The sequence below is a fragment of the Leptonychotes weddellii genome, chromosome 11 (assembly GCF_054177405.1).
Source record: "Leptonychotes weddellii isolate Sample4059 chromosome 11, ASM5417740v2, whole genome shotgun sequence".
Taxonomy (NCBI): domain Eukaryota; kingdom Metazoa; phylum Chordata; class Mammalia; order Carnivora; family Phocidae; genus Leptonychotes; species Leptonychotes weddellii.
In genome coordinates, this window is record NC_138379.1 from 4,113,357 (window position 1) to 4,131,013 (window position 17,657).

The following is a 17,657-nucleotide window of genomic DNA, read 5'->3' on the forward strand; positions in this document are numbered from 1 at the left end:
GGGCTTCACGACATGGGGTCCTGGGACTCGAAGGGGGCTGGTGGGCCTCCCCTCCCGTCCTGCAGGTGGGCAGACAGCAGACGCCCCGCTGAGAGGCCCGTGGGCTGGAGGGGCCGAGCGCCAGGGAGGAGGCCGAGCTGGAGGGGAACCTTCTCCAAGCAGCCGAAGGGCTCCCGTGTGCAAAGCGCAGGCTCCACGGGCAGACAGGCCAAGAGGCCCAGCTCTCCCAGCAGGCACCACGAACGGGTCACCGCAGGTTCTGAGCCTCAGCCGCGGGGAAATGAGACAAGCACCTAACACCCCAGGGGTGCACCGTGGATGGCAGCCCCTGCAGTGACCACGGTCACTGTTGCCGCAGCTCTGCTGGTCCCCACGAGGCACAGCTCCCAGGTCTCCCTCCTGTCCTCCCAGCTCCCCATCCAGGCTGTCTCCAGGACACCGCCCACATCCTGCACGGAGGGCCGGAGGCTTCCCCTGCAGCCCCGGCTCCACCTGCCAAGAGCTCCAACTGTTCCTCCTTCCTCCTCCCAGTTTCCCGTTGTTGGTCGTGAGCCCCCAGGGAGGGCGCTCCTACCCTCCCCTGAGCTGTGGAGGTTCTCAGAAAGGCTCCTACGTCGACTGACAAGCTGTTTTCACAGAATCCTAAAATGGAAAGTTGGAGCCACACTGCTGGGTCCAATCCCAATCTCCTGGCTGTGTGACCTTAGGCAAGTCCCTTAACCTCTCTGGGCTTCAGCTTCCTCTACTGTACAACTGCACCCACCTCCCGGGGAGAGAGGAGGAGGCAAAGATTCACCGTGTGTAACGTTTAGAAGAGGCCCGGCCTGTACGTAGTAAGTATGTACCGTGATCAGTCTAGAAATCACCCTGGTGGACCATTCCATTTTGCAGGTGAGAAGGGTGAGGCCCATGGAAAGAAATGACTCACCCGAGCTCTCCAGGCCCTGTATACGTGTACGTGACAGCCTGTGTCAGAGCGTCTCAAAGTCTGGTCCCTGGACCAGCAGCAGCATCACCAGGAAGCTTGTGAGAAATTCAGGTTCTCAGGCCCCACCCCAGACCTCCTGAATCGAAACTCTGGGAAGAGGGCCCAGCCACCCGCGTTTTAACAAGCCCTCCTCTGGGGGATTCTGATGCTGGAGAAAGTTCCAGAACCACTAGTCTCTCTCACCTCCGGGTGGTCTGGCTTGCAGCCCCCGCCAGGTGGGAGGTCCGCCCACCCCCAGCCTTACCCCATCACAGGGTGCAGCACGATGGCCCGGGGCTCGTCCAGGTCCTCGGACACCAGGATCTTGCGGGAGGTACCATTGAGACGGGTCACCTCGATGCGGTCGGTGCCCGTGTCCGTCCAATAGAGGTTACGGGCCACCCAGTCGACCGCAATGCCGTCGGGGTCATTGATCTCGGTGTTGACCAGCGTCTGTGCCCCTGACCCGTCCAGGTACGCCCTGCGGATGGCCCGCACCTCGTCATCCGTCCAGTAGACGTAGCCCTCCAGCGGGTCGTAGTCGATGGCGATGGCGTGACGGATGTTGTCAACTTGCAGCACGATGTCGGTGAAGTCCGGCGTGTCCAGCGAGATCCTCCGCAGGTCTGTCCGCCGGGCCAGCAGCAGCACCTCCTCGGCCCCTGTGGATGTACACGCGGTGGGGTCAGAGGCCTGCAGCAGGACAGCAGACCCGGCCTGTGCTGGGCATGGCAGGGAGGCGCTCAGCCAGCCCCCGGGGTCAGAGCTTCCTCGAGACAACCGGTGACTTTAGGTAACACTGGCTGAGACCCTCCTACGCAGTCACTGGCTCACCCTGGTGAGGGCTCTTTGAGGCCAGCACTAGTTGGATCGTCATCTTATAGATGAGATCACACAGGCACAGAGAGGTCAAGCAACCAGCTGAAAGCCACAGAGCCACCTGACTTCCACCACTGTGGAAGAGCTGCTTCACACTCAGTCCCCCTTGCCCCCTGCAAGCCCCTCTCCCGGCCACAAACCAGTTCCAAATGCAAGTCCCACATAGGCACTGGGCTCCAGACTGCCATTGTCAAAGACATACTTCTCAAAACCCCACTGGACCCCACTTCTACTTGTTCACCCTTCATGGCTCAGCTCAGATGCCACTTCTTCCCTGAGGCCCTACCTCTGCCCCGCTCACCCCCCAAGGCAGCTTCATGTCACCTAGCCGCACACATCATCGCACGGTCTGACTCCTTCCCACCTGGCTTTCTTACTGACAAGGGTGAGCACCTAGGGGGCAAGTGCCCCAGTCTTCCTCTGCCACCCCAGCAGTATTAATACTTTGACTCTGTCCTGGACCCTCCCTGCTGCGATTTGTCAGAACTTCCAGGCAAATAGCACATGGAGCCTCATGTGCTCCCCAACCCTGGCCTGGACGCCTCGAGGCTGCCGGGGCCAGGATGTGATCCCTCCCCCAGAGCTGGGTCCTTGTCCACTCATTCATTCTGGCCCCTTCTGGTCTCAAGGACCCACAGAACCAAGATTAGGTCCAGAGACTGCTTTTGGAACTTTGGGGCCAATTGCCTGGTCTGACTGGAAAGGCCCAGAATGGGGAAGGACTCATCTCAAGTTATGCAGCAACGCAGGACAGGGACAGGGACGGAACCAGCTGGGCACATCCATCAAACTCAGGCCCCCAGGCCCAGCCTCTGCAGCCAGCTGCCTGGTCAAGCTACAGCTCTCAAACAGCAGACTCTCTCCTGCACCTGGTGCCAACTTCTTACCACCATGGCAGAGCCCTCAGAGCCCAGTGCCTTGCAGAGTCCACCTGGGGTCCCCTGCCCAGCATTTCGAGTAAGGGTGGGGACCCGGATCCTCACTGTCCTGCTCCAAGGCCCAGAGCTCATAATCCAATTCCTCCCCTAGAGGGCGCACACACGCCAGCGATGGCTTTATGAGCCCAGGGCCGGGAAACCGAGGCAGGCAGCGCTCACAAGGTACCCCAGGTGCCTGACTACTTTGGAAACCTCCGACACCCAAATTCAGATTTGGTCCTGATTTGGTGTGTTGGAAGGAGGGGAGGGGAATTCTGAATTTTAACAAATTGTCTTCCTCTGGGTTCCATTCCCAAAATGTTCTGTTGACATCTGACCTGTCCTTCAAGGCCCAGGTCACACACCTCCTCCTCCTCCTCTAGGAAGCTTTCCTGCCACCCTTACACCAGTGGATGGGCTGACCACACATACACACACACACACACACACACACACACACACACACTCTGCCCCTCTGCAGGGGCTCCACACTTAATGGTTCATTGGGATTCCGGCACATGCCGCCTTGGCTCTCTGCAGACCCCAGAGCCACACCCAGAGCAGGTGCCGACATCCTAAGACAAGCAGGGAGAACACAGGGCAGATTCCCTGTGTGACTTTGGACAGGTCCCTAACCCTCTCTGGGCTTTGGTCTTCCCATTTATAGTGAAGAATCAGCCCAACCTGATGATGTCTGAATTTCTGTCTAGCTCTGACATCAAGGGAACCATAAACCAGACTCCATGAAGGGCTCTGGCTTCATCTGCCACCATGGAGGGATGTGGAAAGCCCCCCAGGGCACGGCCGGGAAGAGCCCTGTCTAAGAGGGCGTCTACAGAACTGTCCAAAGAGGCTGCCGGGCTCCCAAGCGGAGGCCGGGGCTGCTCACTGTGCAAGGCGGAAAGGTGTGTGTCAAACCCCACTTGACTTCAATCAGCACCTCCTCCCCAGAGAAAACACTGGTCCCCAGGGAAACCAATGCTCTGTCCCAAAACACATTTTTTTTCAAGCTTTTTATTTATTTATTTGAGAGAGGGAGAGAGAGCATGAGTGGGAGGAGGGGCAGTGGGAGAGGGAATGAGAATTCCAAGCAGAGTCACTGCTGAGCGCGGAGCCTGACTCGGGGCTCAATCCCACGACTCTGAGATCATGACTTGAGCCAAAATCAAGAGTCGGACGCCTAACCGACTGAGCCACCCAGGTGCCCACAGAACATATTTAGAGCCTGTTTCACCCATCCCTGTTGCTATGGTCCTCCAGACACAATCACCTAAAATAGTGTGATCCTCACACCAATCCCAGAGGTATGATTATGCCCCATTTTACTGATGAGGAACCTGACGCACAGAGAGGTTAAGCTCCCCGATCCAGGGCACACAGGAGCAAGTGGAAAAACAAGGTCCCACAAACACTTGGATCTCGGAAGATGGTACACACAGGAAGCCCAATGTTGACGGGCTGCCCAGCTGGATTGGTCACCCCACCAGTTATCTCTGCAGGCAGCTACTTTAGACCAGGCCCTGGGCCAGGAACTGGGGGTGGGGGTGGGGGTGGGCAAAACAGACACAGGATCCCCCACCTCCGGTGCTCCTGGGGTCACAGGGCAGAGCCCTTTAGGGAGGAAGACCATCAGTGAATGGGTACTAGGAAGGAGAGCTGGGGTTACAGGTGGGCCTGCTAAGGGGGCCAGCTGAGACTGGGGAGTCTGGCCTCCCTGCTCCAAGAACCTCAGAATCATGTGGCTATGACCATGTACCAGATACCAGCAGAGTGTCCCCAAGGGGCACAGAGCCATCAGGGGCGAAGTGGGCCCGGCCCCAGCCTTCCATTAACCAGGTCAATACAAAGCCTCCAGCACAGCCCACCGCCAGGGAACCCCATCATCAGCATCCCTTAGAATTAAGTCTCTGTGGCTGAGGCAGTAATTAAACGCCAGGATAAATCTGTAGGTGATAATGGAGTCCAAGGGGGAGTGTCTGACACCCCTTGGGCTGCAGAGCCTTTGAAGTTTTTATTTGAGCTTTGCTAGAATACGGGGACATGCGGGTGAGAGTCACAGCCCAGCCTGTTGCCTGAAGCACAGAGGGGGTGGAGCACTCTGTCCGGGACCCGGCCGGCGGCGGGGGTGGCGGGGAGGGGGGGGGCAGCTGCGGAGACAGAACCCCCAGCTGCTCGCTCCCAGAGGCCGCTACTCACAGGTGACCTCCAAGGCTGTCAGCAGCAACGTCTGAGCGGCAGCCCTGGCCTCCGGCCACCTGGGTGGGTGTAGGGCACTGTGCCGGGGCCAGGAGGAGGAGAGGCCACCCCCCTCCCTGGGACCAGACACAGATCCTGGGTAGGAGTTTGTTTAAACACTAGGGAAGTAAATTGTTTAGAAACTAACAGTTTGGCCAAATGGTTTTCTTTGGGGTTGTTTAAACAAATAGCCTGCCCCACAGTGCTGCCAAGGAAAGTGAAACCTTCCCCTCGCTGGCTGGGCAGCTGTCCCCGGAGCCTCCTTCGGGCGGACTCCTGACCTCCCCCTTCCTCGCTGCACGCACACGCGCCGGAAAGAAGGGCAGTGCCCCTGTCCCGGGGCCAAGTGCAGGGCACCGACCACAGGCCAGGGCACAGCCTTCCTGGCAGCCGGCGTTCTCCAAACAAAAAAGCCGACCTGAGGGATGGCCCAATGTCACGGGCATGTCAAGTTCAACACCATCCCTCCCTGCCAACATCCCTCCGGACCAAGCTGCCTTCCATCCCAGGGTGCCGTCCTGTGGGTCACACGGACCCGGCCAGATGCAGGAAAAGGCTGCCGTAACACATCAGCACAAACGGGGAGGCTCCTAACAGCGGAAACAGACTCCTTCACGGTTCTGGAGGCCAGAAGGAAAAACGCCAGGGGCTGGCAGGCCCAAGCTCCCTCTGAAGGCTCTGGGGGAGACGTCCTTGCCTCCCTCAGCTTCTGGTGGTTACCAGCAATCCCTGGATATTCCTTGGCTTGTGGTTTCACCGCTCCAACCTCTGCCTCTGTCTTCATACAGCCTCCTCCCCTGCATCTCTGTGTCTCAATCTCTCTCTTATAAAGGTCACTAGTCATTGGATTCAGGGCCCACCCTACTCCAGTCTGACCTCATCTTAACTTGGTTACACCTTGCAAACACCCTGTTTCCGCGTTAGGTCACATTCACATTCCGGGGACTCAACATGTCTTTTTGGGGGACACGATGCAACCCACAAGAGGTGGGGAGCAGAGGTGAGAGGAGACGTTCCGTGGGAGGAGAGGCAGGTCCAAGGGGTGGGGGGGCTCCAGAGCACGCCGGGCCATCGCTGCCACCGGGATGGACGGGAATGGAGCTGGCCCACGGACACCACGCACTCTGGACACTGGGACAGCGCTGAGCCCACCGCCGCCTACAAGGAAGCCTCGTGCAAACAGCATGCTGTGAATGCAGCAGGAGCCCAGCCACAAGACAAACAAAAGCCTCCCTGGAACAAAATCTGCTCCCACAGATGAACCAAAGCTTCCTTTCCTGGCAGGAAACACACGCAAACGTCCACAGCGGCTATCTTGGGACCATTCTCGGTCTTCCTTCTGGTCTCCAGCGGGGGTCTGCACACGTCTTCTGTAAAGGACCAGCCGTCAGCACGCCAGGCGCTGCGGGCCACGACCCCGGCTGTCGCTGGCGGCCAGCTCGGCGTCCCAGCGTGAAAGCTGCAGCAGATGGCGCAGAAGCAGGGGGATGCGAGCCAGACGTCACGCAGGGACACCGAAATTCGCATTTCCTCTCCTTTTCCCACGTCACAAAACATTCTTCTTGTGAGTCTCTTTTCAACCGTGCAAAAACATCCCAACCATTCTGAGCAGCAAGGCCACAGAAACAGGCCTCGAGCCTCGTGGCCCAGGGGCCGAGCGAGGTTTGCGGCCCCTCGGCTGACACGCGCGTGTGTGCCTTTCACAACATGAGACGGCCCATCCTAGTCACAGCAGAAACCGAGTCAGGAGGGAGGGCGGATACCCAAGAACTCTCGGGACCCTCTGCTCGATCTTCCTGTAAACCTAAAACTGCCGTACAAGATAAAGTCTGTTCGTTTTTTAAGTTCACTGGACGGCATCGAAGTCAAGACGGAAACCACCCAGACCCCAGCAACAAACAGGAGAGATGAGTAACGTGAGGAAGGTGCTGGAGGTGGAAAGTGCCGGCCGCTCAGCGTGGCTGCAGCAGGTCCCCACCTCCCAGAGGACGGTGCCCAGCACGCGCTTCCTGGACGGCAGTGTGGCTCTCGGACCCTCTGACCCGGCAATTTCCCCTCGGCGAGCCCAGCCCGAAGCAGCCGCTAGACATGCACGCGGGTTCCTGGCTGCCCAGGATCACCATGGTCTCGCGATCACTGCAAAACCCAAACCCGCAGGACAGGGCCTGCAGGCAACGTCAATATCCCACAACACGAGAACATCAAATAAACGAAGGGCCCGCGAAAGCACCGGGCTCTGGAGCAGGGCTGGGGGAGGAAATGCCCGCCGAGCAGTGGAGGAGGTCAGGGCGCGACGGAGCCGCGCTATGAAGACATCGTGCAAACCCAGAGCTGAACGCAAGCAGAGGGGACAGAGGAGCAAGAAACAGCCAAAGGTTAGCAGCGGTCCTCTCTGAGAGGCAACGTTACAGGTGGCTTTTATTTTCTGTTATTTTGGGTGATGTGTTCCTTTCGAGGGTGATCACAAATGTTACTTTTCAACAAGAAAACATCAAGACTTTGCCCCGGCTTATGCGGAGAGGCCTTGTGGTTCCGGCAGTGGGGGGAAGGGCCTAGGTTCCGGGGACCAGGCTTTCTCACTTGTCCCACCAGTGGGAACAGAGCGGCCACGCGGGGTTGACCTATTTGGCCTCCAGGTTCTGAGCCGAGTGGGAGGGAAGAACCACAGGAGGAGGGATGGGGCAGAAGGATCCACAGCCTCCAGACAGCCCAGGAGGAGGAGAGCCCCCTGCCAGGTGGTCCAGCGTGGAGACCTGGAAGATCCTTATGGTTAATCCCCTCTGCACCCCAACACGGGAAAGGATTTTTCACAATGAGCAAAACCAAACATCCCAGGATGTGGACTGACCAAATCAACACAGATGAAAGAGGCAGCGCCCCAAGCCCTGCGCCCCGCCAACCCCGTCACCCAGCATCAGGGCCTGGCCTTCCCAGCAGGCAGAGTGGACATCACAACTGTCCCCACTGAACCAAAGGCATCTCCAAGAAAGGACGGATCCCCACCCAGAGGCTCACACCACGCCCCCAGGGCGGCTCCTCGTACGGCTTCTTTTCATCAAGCGGAGCCTCCGGCCTCCCTTCGGCCCGACCCCTCTCGCTGCCCCCACCCCTGGCTTCGTGTGGGCAGAGCTGGGTCCCAGCGCAGGCCGCCCTCCACACTACCATCTCTAAGGCCATAAACAGCTTCACAGCTGGTAGGCAGCCAACTTACTTTTGTTTTTTAGCAATTGATTAAGTTTCTCCACGGCCCCCTGGGGTAAGCTGTTGGACAGGCGCTGAGACCACAGCCCGGCGCCCTGGCCCAGGAGACCGTGCCCAGTGACCACCGCAGAAGTGGCCGGGCCAGGCACTGGCTCCACTGGAAACCTGAGGCCCGAGTAGCTGTCTGTCTGCACGACCCACCCCGGGCCCTCATACAAGCGTGTGGGAGGCTGTCACCTTGGCCCCGGGGTCCGGGCCTCCGTCTGCACAGCAGTAAAATGGGGGAGTCACTCCTCTGCCTTGAGGCCTGGGGCGGCCAGAGCAGCCAGGTTGGCGCCTGCCTCGCGATTCCCTTGCTCTCCTATCGCCAGGAGTCAGCCCCTCACGTGGTCCTCTGCCACCTGCCCTGCCCTCTGCCCCTCAGGGGCTGCTCACCGCACAGGCCGTACAGCCCAAAGGCCACACCCAACCGCGGCCCCCAGCCACATTTCCTCACTGAGTGGCCGGGGGTGAGCACCTTGACCTCTGTCTCCTCACAGGTAAGAGGCAGGAGGGGCTGAGGCTCCCCAGCAACGCTGGGTGGTCCCGTGACAAAGTCAGTGAGCCTCTGAGCCCAAGGCCATGGCCCCAGCACATGTCCCCCTCCCGGTGGCACCGAGCATGCCCCGGGGACCTGCCTCAGGCCACGTTCTCTTTGAACGAGCAGCAGAGACACGGCCTGGAGGCTCACGACTCAGGCCAGAGGGTCTTGAGAGAGAGAGAGAGAGACTTGTGAACAAAGTGCAGTTGGCTGGACCAATTAAAAGGTGGGCGACCCGGCTGCCTGAAACACAGGAACATGGGGTTGGACGATATAATACAGTCGGGGACTCACATGATGGAAAAGGCCCGGTCCCACCTCTCTGGGCACGTGGCTCAGCTCTTTAAAAAAACCACACAGGGGCGCCTGAGTGGCTCAGTCGTTAAGCGTCTGCCTTCAGCTCAGGTCATGATCCCAGGGTCCTGGGATCGAGCCCAACATCCGGCTCTCTGCTCAGCAGGAAGCCTGCTTCCCCCTCTCCCACTCCCCCTGCTTGTGTTCCCTCTCTCTCTCTGTGTCTCTGTCAAATAAATAAATAAAATCTTTAAACACACACACACACACACACACACAGAGGGCACCGGGGTGGCTCAGTCAGTTAAGCAAGCATCTGCCTCAGCTCAGGTCATGATCCCAGGGTTCTGGGATCGAGCCCCGCATTGGGCTCCCCGCTCAGCGGGGTGTCTGATTCTCCCCCTCACCCTTGCTCAGGCTCGCTCTCTCACGCTCTCTCTCAAATAAATAAATAAAATCTTTAAAAAAACAAAAACACAAAAAAAGCACACAGAGTGCCTTCCCAAGCCCAGGCATACTGCAGGTGTTCCATATACAGCAGCAAGCCTTCCTCCCAATAACATCCTGTCCTGTGGCTCCTGGAGGTGGTGGTGGCCACGCCACCCTCCCCCCCAACGCCACGGCACGTAAAAGCTCCCCGGGGTCCCGGCAACACGGGAAAGGCTGCTTGGCTCCAAAGCCCACCTCTATCCCTTCCTCTGGGGCCTTGAGCAAGCTCTGACTGCCCAAACCTCCGAAGCAGGCTGGCCCCAGCCCCTCTGACCAGCTCCCACGAGGCCCCAGTGATACAGCGCTCAGAAGCGTGCCTGCCCGGCAGCCCAGGGCAAGATTATTACTGCTACTGGCCACCCCACCCTGGCATCGAGGCCAGAACCAAGGAAGGAGGTTGGTGGGGAGGGGCCATGTGGTTCAACCTAACTCAAGTGCACTGCACCTTACAGGCTTTTTTGTTTTGTTTTTTTAAAGTAGGCTCCACGCCCAGCATGGGACCCAACGTGGGGCTTGAGCTCACAACCCTGAGATCAAGACCTGAACTGAGGTCAAGAGTCAGGCGTTTAACCGACAGAGCCAGCCAGGCGCCCCAGCACCTTACAGTTCATAAGGCGCTTTAGGAAACGTTAGCTTGTTTGATACTCACTCCCAGGTCAATGAGACACGAAGATCCTGCATTTCATCAGGTCACAACCACATAGTGCAGGGCTAAGGCCAAACTCAAATGCCCTGATTCTCCCCCTAACCAGGGGTGGCAGGGAGGGGACAAGGGTGCAGTCAGGCCCCAGGATGACCAAAAAACCTCAGCGCTTGCCAGGGCAAAGACTCTTGAAGGCACCTGATCAACTTTCCCAGCATTCTTCCTGGGCCTGATGCTGGTCCCGCGGGAAGCCAGGATCCCTCCCGTGCAGTGGACGTGGGAGCACATCATAACACATCTCCCAGAGGGGCCGGGGCCGTCTGAATGGAGGCCTGCGGGAACGTGAGGCAAGAAGCCACAGGGAAGGGTGCTCCAGGCAATGGGCACAGCACAGGCAAAGGCAGAAAGGTGGGTGGGAAAGGAGCAAACCATCCATTTTAGTTGGAATAGGAGGCCAAGGGTGAAAAAGAGCCTCCTGGCCTCGGTCTGAGGACAAGCCAGAGGCCCCGGCGTCAGCCCAGCACACATGGGCAATCAGCTCACCCCAGCGCCCTGGGAATTGGGGAGGATAGACGCACCGAGGCACAGTCCACGGAAACAAGACAGAGGACCTGCAGCCATCCCTAAAGACAAGCCGGCACGAGGGGCACGCGGAGGGCAGGGCTGGGGCAGGTGAGGCCTTTCTCCAGCAGCCTGGGGGCCTCACCAGGGCCCGGACCTCAAGCCCAGAACCTGACTCCACAGACGAAGGAAGTCGCCTGAGCTCTGGGGCCGGGCTGGAGCTGGACTCGCATGCCACCAGCAAGGGGGACACTAGACAGGCTGGGGGTGGGGGACGGGGCCAGCGCGGGGAGTGACGACAGCGTCGCTCTCTGCTGGCGGACCCGGGCCACCCCAGAGGTGCTGCCTGGTCTCATCGCCCGGCCCCAGGATGACAGTTTTCTCATTCTAAGAATATGGCACACTCCCCTCTTCTCTTCTATTAGATTTAGAAGTTAGTCTTCAGGCTCAGACACAAAAGAGCACATGCTGTGTGGTTCCGTTTCTGGGACGCTCTAGAACAGGCAAAACTAACCCATGGTGTTGGAAGTCAGGACAGGGCTGCCCCGTGGGGTGGGGAGGGGGGCTGCAGGGGGCACCCGGGAATTTTCCGGGTGCTGGAAATGTTCTGTATCTGGACGGGGGTGATGGCGAGGCAGATGTATCCAACTGTCAAAGCTAATCACAGCGGACGCTCAGACTCTGTGCGTTTTACTGTCTCCAAGTTATACCTTCATTCCCGCCCCCCCCAAAAAAAGTCAGTGCTTGGACTGGAGACACCATTTCCTGGGACTGTGCAATCTGATTTTCTTGCTATTACAAATTCACGGTCCATGGCTGAGAACAGCAGCTGCCTTCTGGTAGCAGAGTCAACGCCAGTCACGGCCTGGGCGGCGTAGGCCTCGGCCACAAGGGCCTCCTTTCTTTTCCCTTTGACCTACTTCCGCGATAAGTGACAAGACAGTCAGACTGGAAACAAACGCGCCCCTTATTCCTCAGCCCTGAGCCTCGGCTAATCCGCCCAGAGAGACGGATGGACGTGAGGGGCTTCGAGACGTCGCCCCAGTTGTCAGTCTGGCCGTCACACCCGACAGTGACGCCTCTGTCCGCCCCCCCCCCGCCACCTCGGCCCACCATATCCCCTCGTCCTTTTGTTTCCTGTCCCCGCCAACATCTGTTCACACTACTTCTTGGCGAGGTGCAGCAGGTGGACCCGTAAACCATGAAGCCCGAGCCGCCTGCCCGCCTGCCCGCCAGCCCCACCACGGCGGAGGGCACAAAACAGGGTGGCAGCCCGGCCCCCACTGCCCCGGACACAGCCTCAGCGAGCCACCTGCCCGGGTCGTTCGGGCCCCGAGCAGGGACACACACTGCCCAGAAGCCCCCGGTGGTGAGGAATGCGCGGGGACGAATGTCACAACAGGGGTGTTTTCCACAAGGAGCCACCGCAAGAGCTGGAGTGAGGGGAGCACCAGGCTTCCTCGGATGGTGGTGGGAGCTCCCAAATAAGGCCCCGCTACTGCTGTTTTTAGCCCATCCCACATAATTGGAAAAACATGGGGAAAACCAAAGCCAGCTGGGCGCCTCCGTGGGCCAGGCTGCCGGGGAGGGGCGGGGGAGGCTGGCGCTGGCGGACGCATGGTGCGTGGGATCACAGCCTGGCCCAGGCATCCTCCCCCGCTGGCTCGCGAGACAGGAGTCACTCAGGCCCCCCGGGTCTCACCAAGCCCCCTCGCCGGCCCCCCGCCGAGCTGCGGCACAGGAGGGGGCCACCTGCTCTGACATCCTTCCTAGTCTCAGAGCCTACAGGACCCTGACCCGGGCCACGTCGGGAGGGACTGGGGGACCTGAGACACTGCACCCTGCAGCGAGTGGGTGTCACCCCGCCCACACACGGGACACAAGACACTGTTGATCCAAGGCAAGGGAGTCCGAGTCTCCTGTCCTGTTTGTGCGGCCCCCACACAGGCACTGTGGGAAGCAGTCTCTCATCTGACCCCCCAGCTGCACAGAGCGAGCGGAGTCATCCTGCTCTCCCCCTTTCACAGGTGAGAAGGCCGCACCCCGCCCCGTGTCATCCTCTGCTTCCAGGGGGCAGTCTGCAGGCCCTGGGCTGTCACAGCCCCATTCACGGGGGTCTGAGCATCACTGCCACCTAAGCCCCTTCCTTGGGGGAAGGCACCAACTCCCTGCACAGGGCTGGCTTTCATTTGCTCAAAAGCAGAGAAAAATAAGACTCATGCATATCGTGAAAATTTCTTCCGATTCAACTCCACAGCATAAATGGTCAGACACTCAGAGTGAAAGCCCCAGGAATCCGCAAGTCATGCCTGAGGCCGTGGCTTCGGGTCCTGAGATGTTTCCAGCAGTGCGGAGGGTTCCCCCACTGCAACACATCAGCCTGCCTTGGGCGCATGTCAAGTGCAGACTCAGCCCTCTGCCTCCCACGCCTGTCCCTTGTCCTAGAGACTCTGATTTGCTAGGGCTGGGCGACCTGGATGTGACGTCAGGGCCTGAGTAATTCTGACACATCCAGACCCCTGCCTCGGACCCCAATCCTGCCCAGCCCCATGCTGGCCTTCATCCCTGGAAAGCAACCCACGTGCCCAGTGCACTCAGGACACACACCTCACTCTTCCGCCCGTTTCCCACCGGCAGTGTCGAGGAGGGCTCCCCCACGCACCCCACGCCCCCTCAAGCCTCCTCTCGCCACCACCCAGCCTCATCATCTACTTCTGATTGCAAACGTTCAGGGAAGAATTGCTCTTCTGGCATCAGACTGCCCGCCTGGCTCCAAGTTCAAGTTTAAATTTAAGCACTCTCCTACTTGTTGGGCAGCCAGGCCTTCCTCCCAAGAATCAGGTACTACTATCATCTCTTTTTACAGGTGAAGTGACTGAAAACACAGAGAGGCTGAGTTATTTTCCCAAGATCACACAGCCGGGACGTGAGTGCCGGTATCACAGAACGATAAGCTGACGCACAAAGCCATCATATGATGGGAAATTGCTCTAAATTCTGGGTCTCCCTGACACTGAATTTCCTTACCACCCCAAAGTCTCTGGCAGACTCTCAACTACAGACCAAAGCCACGATCGATACTGGGAATGTCGCCTCTGACGCCTCCCCTTTCAGAAGAGTGGAAGTTGGGACACTCAGTTTCTCCTTCCCAAAGGCCTTTCCTCTAGACCAGGACCTCCTGACCCTCAGTGTGCGGCCTCAGTATTCACCCCTGGAGGCACGGGACCTCACCGATTCCATGGCCCGGAGGAGATCCTCCTGTGCCGGCCATGCATCCCATCCTCCCGCCAGCCGCCAGCAAGCCTCTCCTGAGTGCCGGCGGCGTCCACACGGGCTGCTCAGTTCCGGCCAGCGAGGGGCCCCGCACCGGGTTCCCGCACGCTGGGACCTCCGAGCTCCACTCTGGGCAGGGGCAACGAGCAGGACTCAGTGTCTGCTTTCTCCGTTTTACCCTCGCGTTGCCAGCTACTATCTCCAGGGGGCGAGCACAACCGCCTGACAACGTCAGCGGTCAAAATCCACACTCGGTGTGTAGTTTACACCCGCCAGCAGGCAAAACCATACCCACCGGTGGACGCGGGGTAGCCCAAAAGGCCACTCGAGGAAAGGAAAACACCCACGGCGTCTTCATCAAACATTTTCCTTTAACGTGATATTCTGAGGTCAGGAATAAAACCTGGAGGGCAGGAGATCTGCACCCTAAAACGCAGTCGGCCAGTGGAGTTGTCGCGTGCTGTGAAGTCCCAAGCCCTCGGCCCCCGCTCACGGCCCCGTCTCTGACTCGCTGTGTCCGTTGCCCAAACAGAAGGAAAGCCCCTCAAAGACAGAATCCATTCCTCACTCGTGCCCCGATCCCTCTGGATTAAGAAATATGGACAGACAGATAGCCCCCACATTTCCACCCCAAATTTCCAGAAAGCCACCTTGGTGGCAAACCCTTGCAATGTTGTGAGAAGCTCCTGGATTTCTTCTCAACTCAAACCAAAACTTCGAGGAAACTCTGTCCCTTCCCACCCCAGCTTCGAGTGGTTCCAGGGAAGGAAGCTACAGAAGCCCCATGCAGCCCCCAGAACCAGCCAATGAGTGGGAAGCACGTGGAGTGGGAACCACTCTTACAAAAACACAAAACCCAACGGTCACACTCTCGAGCAGAGCAAGAGCCCCAGCCCATCCCTTCTGTGTCTTCTGGGAGCTTCCCTCTCCTGTGACATACCCTACAGGGGATCTGGAGCAAAAGCAGGACGCAGCCTCAGCCTGAGTCCCCTGAGCTGCTCTGTGCAGATGGATTCCCCCACCCACCAGAGCCGGCGGCGCCGAAAGACAACAAAAATGATTTTCTTCCTCACACTTGGCATTCTCCAACTGAGTTATTTGTGAATGTGCCCTTTACAGCTGGGAGACGGAAACAGCTCTCACGAGACCAGGGAAGGTGGCCCTGCACCACTGGGTCCCAGGGGACTCTGCAAGCTGGCCGTCCTTCCTGAAGAAGGCCAGGAGCTGCGGATCAGCTCCCTGCCAGACAGCTTCCCACAGGACAGGCCATGCTGCTAATCCCCCAGGTCCACCCCACAGCTCTTCACCACAGCTTCCAGCCCCCGCCCCCCTGTGCAGCCGCCTCCAGGAAGCCCTCTTACCCCACGGCACCTCCTCTACTCTGCCCCCTGCCCCCCACCCCCATCCCGTGGATGTTTGCAGAAAGAACAGAATGCCCTCCAGAGGCTCGACCACAGACAAGGGTGCCCGGAGCGCAGAGGCTCCGGCTATTAGAATGCAGGGAACCAGAAAGTCCCTGTTCCTCCGCCTGCCAAAGAAATCAGCCCTCCCCGGGGGGTGGGAGGACCCTTGGATGATGGAGGCGAACTTAGGCCTCCTGAGGACCTGGCCTACTCCCTCTGGCCCGACGTGAAGACAGACGCCAACGGTGTGAACGCTGGCTGTGGTTACCACATACTCTGCACTGACTACGCACTGGGTGCCCTGCACAGTGCTTCTGAGTCCTATCAGTACGCCGTGTCCTTCCCCAGCCTCCCCGGGCAGGGGGTGGCCTGTCACGCCCCAGCTCACAAGGGAGGAAGAGAGGCATAGAGCGACAAGACCCCAAATGCCGTCCACCCCGGATGACCACCAGCCGTTTGTACCCTGGGGTAGCCTGGGCAAGTACTTGGTGGAACTCCAGGCTTCTCCAGCTGTGCAGGGCACTGAGCCACGACTCTGGGATTCTAGGAGGCCCCACACCCCAGTTTGGAACCCTGATGCATGGGGCTCCTGCCTCACAGGGCCCCTTCACAAAAGCGGCCTGCACAAGTTCCCCAAAAGGGCCAGCACTATTGCATGATCCACCGTGGGGGGGGGGTGTCCACCCCTCACTCCTTCTCCAAATGTCCACGTGCACCCTGGCTCCAGACACCCCAAGTGGGCAGAGGGGCAACCACGCCGGCATTCAGCCATGCCTGTGCTCCTCCCAGAGCCAACCTCACCTCCCCATCCAGCACCACGGCTCGGCCAGGGATCACCAATCCACGGCAGCAAGAGACACCAGCTTCAGATCCCTCTAACCTGGGGCCAGGCCCCAAGCTGGCTCTCTCAAGGCAGCACGACTCGGAAATAGCAAAAACACATATAAAACAGAAATGCCCAACAGGGGAAAGATGGTTCATTGGATAAATACTTTTTAGGCACTAAAACTCATGTTTTAGAAGCAAATACACCTCCTGCAATTGCAAATACTCCTGCGATAATGTCAAGTAAAATGCACAGACACACATGGAAAACCAGCAGAAAAAGACCCACCAAAATATGAAGACGACCTCCAGATGCCCTTCAGTTTCTCTTATACACAAAACAGAACTGGCTACATAATTTGCAGGGCCACTGCAAAATGAAAATGCGGGGCCCCCTATCCAAAAATTATTAAGCATTTCAAGTCAGCAACAACAGAGCCTTAATCCAAGCACAGGGCTCTTCTGAACTCGGGGCCCTGAGTGATTGCACAGGTCAAACCCCTGTGAAGTCAGTCCTGACACCGCCTAGCTCTTGCCTCAGGGCCGCCGTACACGCTGTTCTTCTCACTGTTCCTTGCCCTTCCTCCCTGTTAATCCTCCAGTCTCAGCCTGAATGGTGCCTCCTGGGAAGGACCTTCTCTGACCTTTCATCCCAGCCCTCCCCCCACCCATCTGAGTCCCTCTGTTGTGTCCTTCTTTACTCTGACCCAAATCTGAATTGGTTTTATTCATTTGTGTGCCTGCCTGCCTGCTTCCTGTCAGCCCCACCCCCACTAGCACATTTGCTCTAAGAAGGGGGGGCGGGAATAGGCCAGTGTCATTTACTGCTTTACTCTCTGCACCCAGCACATTTAACAGACATGTGGTCATTGCTTGTGGAAATGTGGAACTCAGTATACCCCATATTTTTCAGATTTGCCAGGATGAACTTTTTGTTTTTTTGGTTTTTTTAAAGATTTATTTAAGAGAGAGATGGAGCGAGAGGGAGAGTGCAAGTGGGGAGGGCCGAGGAAGAGAGAGAATCTCAAGCAGACTTCATGGTGAGGGTGGAGCCCGACACAGGGCTCAATCCCACAACCCTGAGATCATGACCTGAGCCGAAACCAAGAGCTGGACGCTCCACCGACTGAGCCACCCAGGGGCCCCTGCACATTTTGTTTTGGACCAGTGCTCATGGGGCCCCTGGGTGGCTCTGTTGGTTGGGCGACTGCCTTCGGCTTGGAAAGTCCTGGGTACGAGCCCACATCGGGCTCCTTGCTCGATGGGCAGCCTGCTTTTCCCTCTCCACCACCTGTGCTCTCTCGCGAGCATGCGCTCGCTCTAATAAATAAAATCTTAAAAATAAAAAAATAGGGTGCCTGGGTGGCTCAGTTGGTTAAGCGACTGCCTT

The 17,657-nt window shown here is 58.5% G+C and overlaps 1 protein-coding gene across 1 annotated transcript in view; it reads right to left on the bottom strand.

The window, feature by feature from the left end:
* LRP5 (LDL receptor related protein 5) overlaps positions 1-17,657 on the bottom strand; it is a 96,795-nt gene that overhangs the window by 39,487 nt on the left and 39,651 nt on the right. Inside the window, 4 exon segments of the mRNA XM_081797651.1 lie at positions 1,233-1,660; positions 2,381-2,395; positions 6,288-6,324; positions 16,522-16,534. Of these exon segments, the coding sequence (XP_081653777.1) occupies positions 1,233-1,660; positions 2,381-2,395; positions 6,288-6,324; positions 16,522-16,534 (493 nt within the window).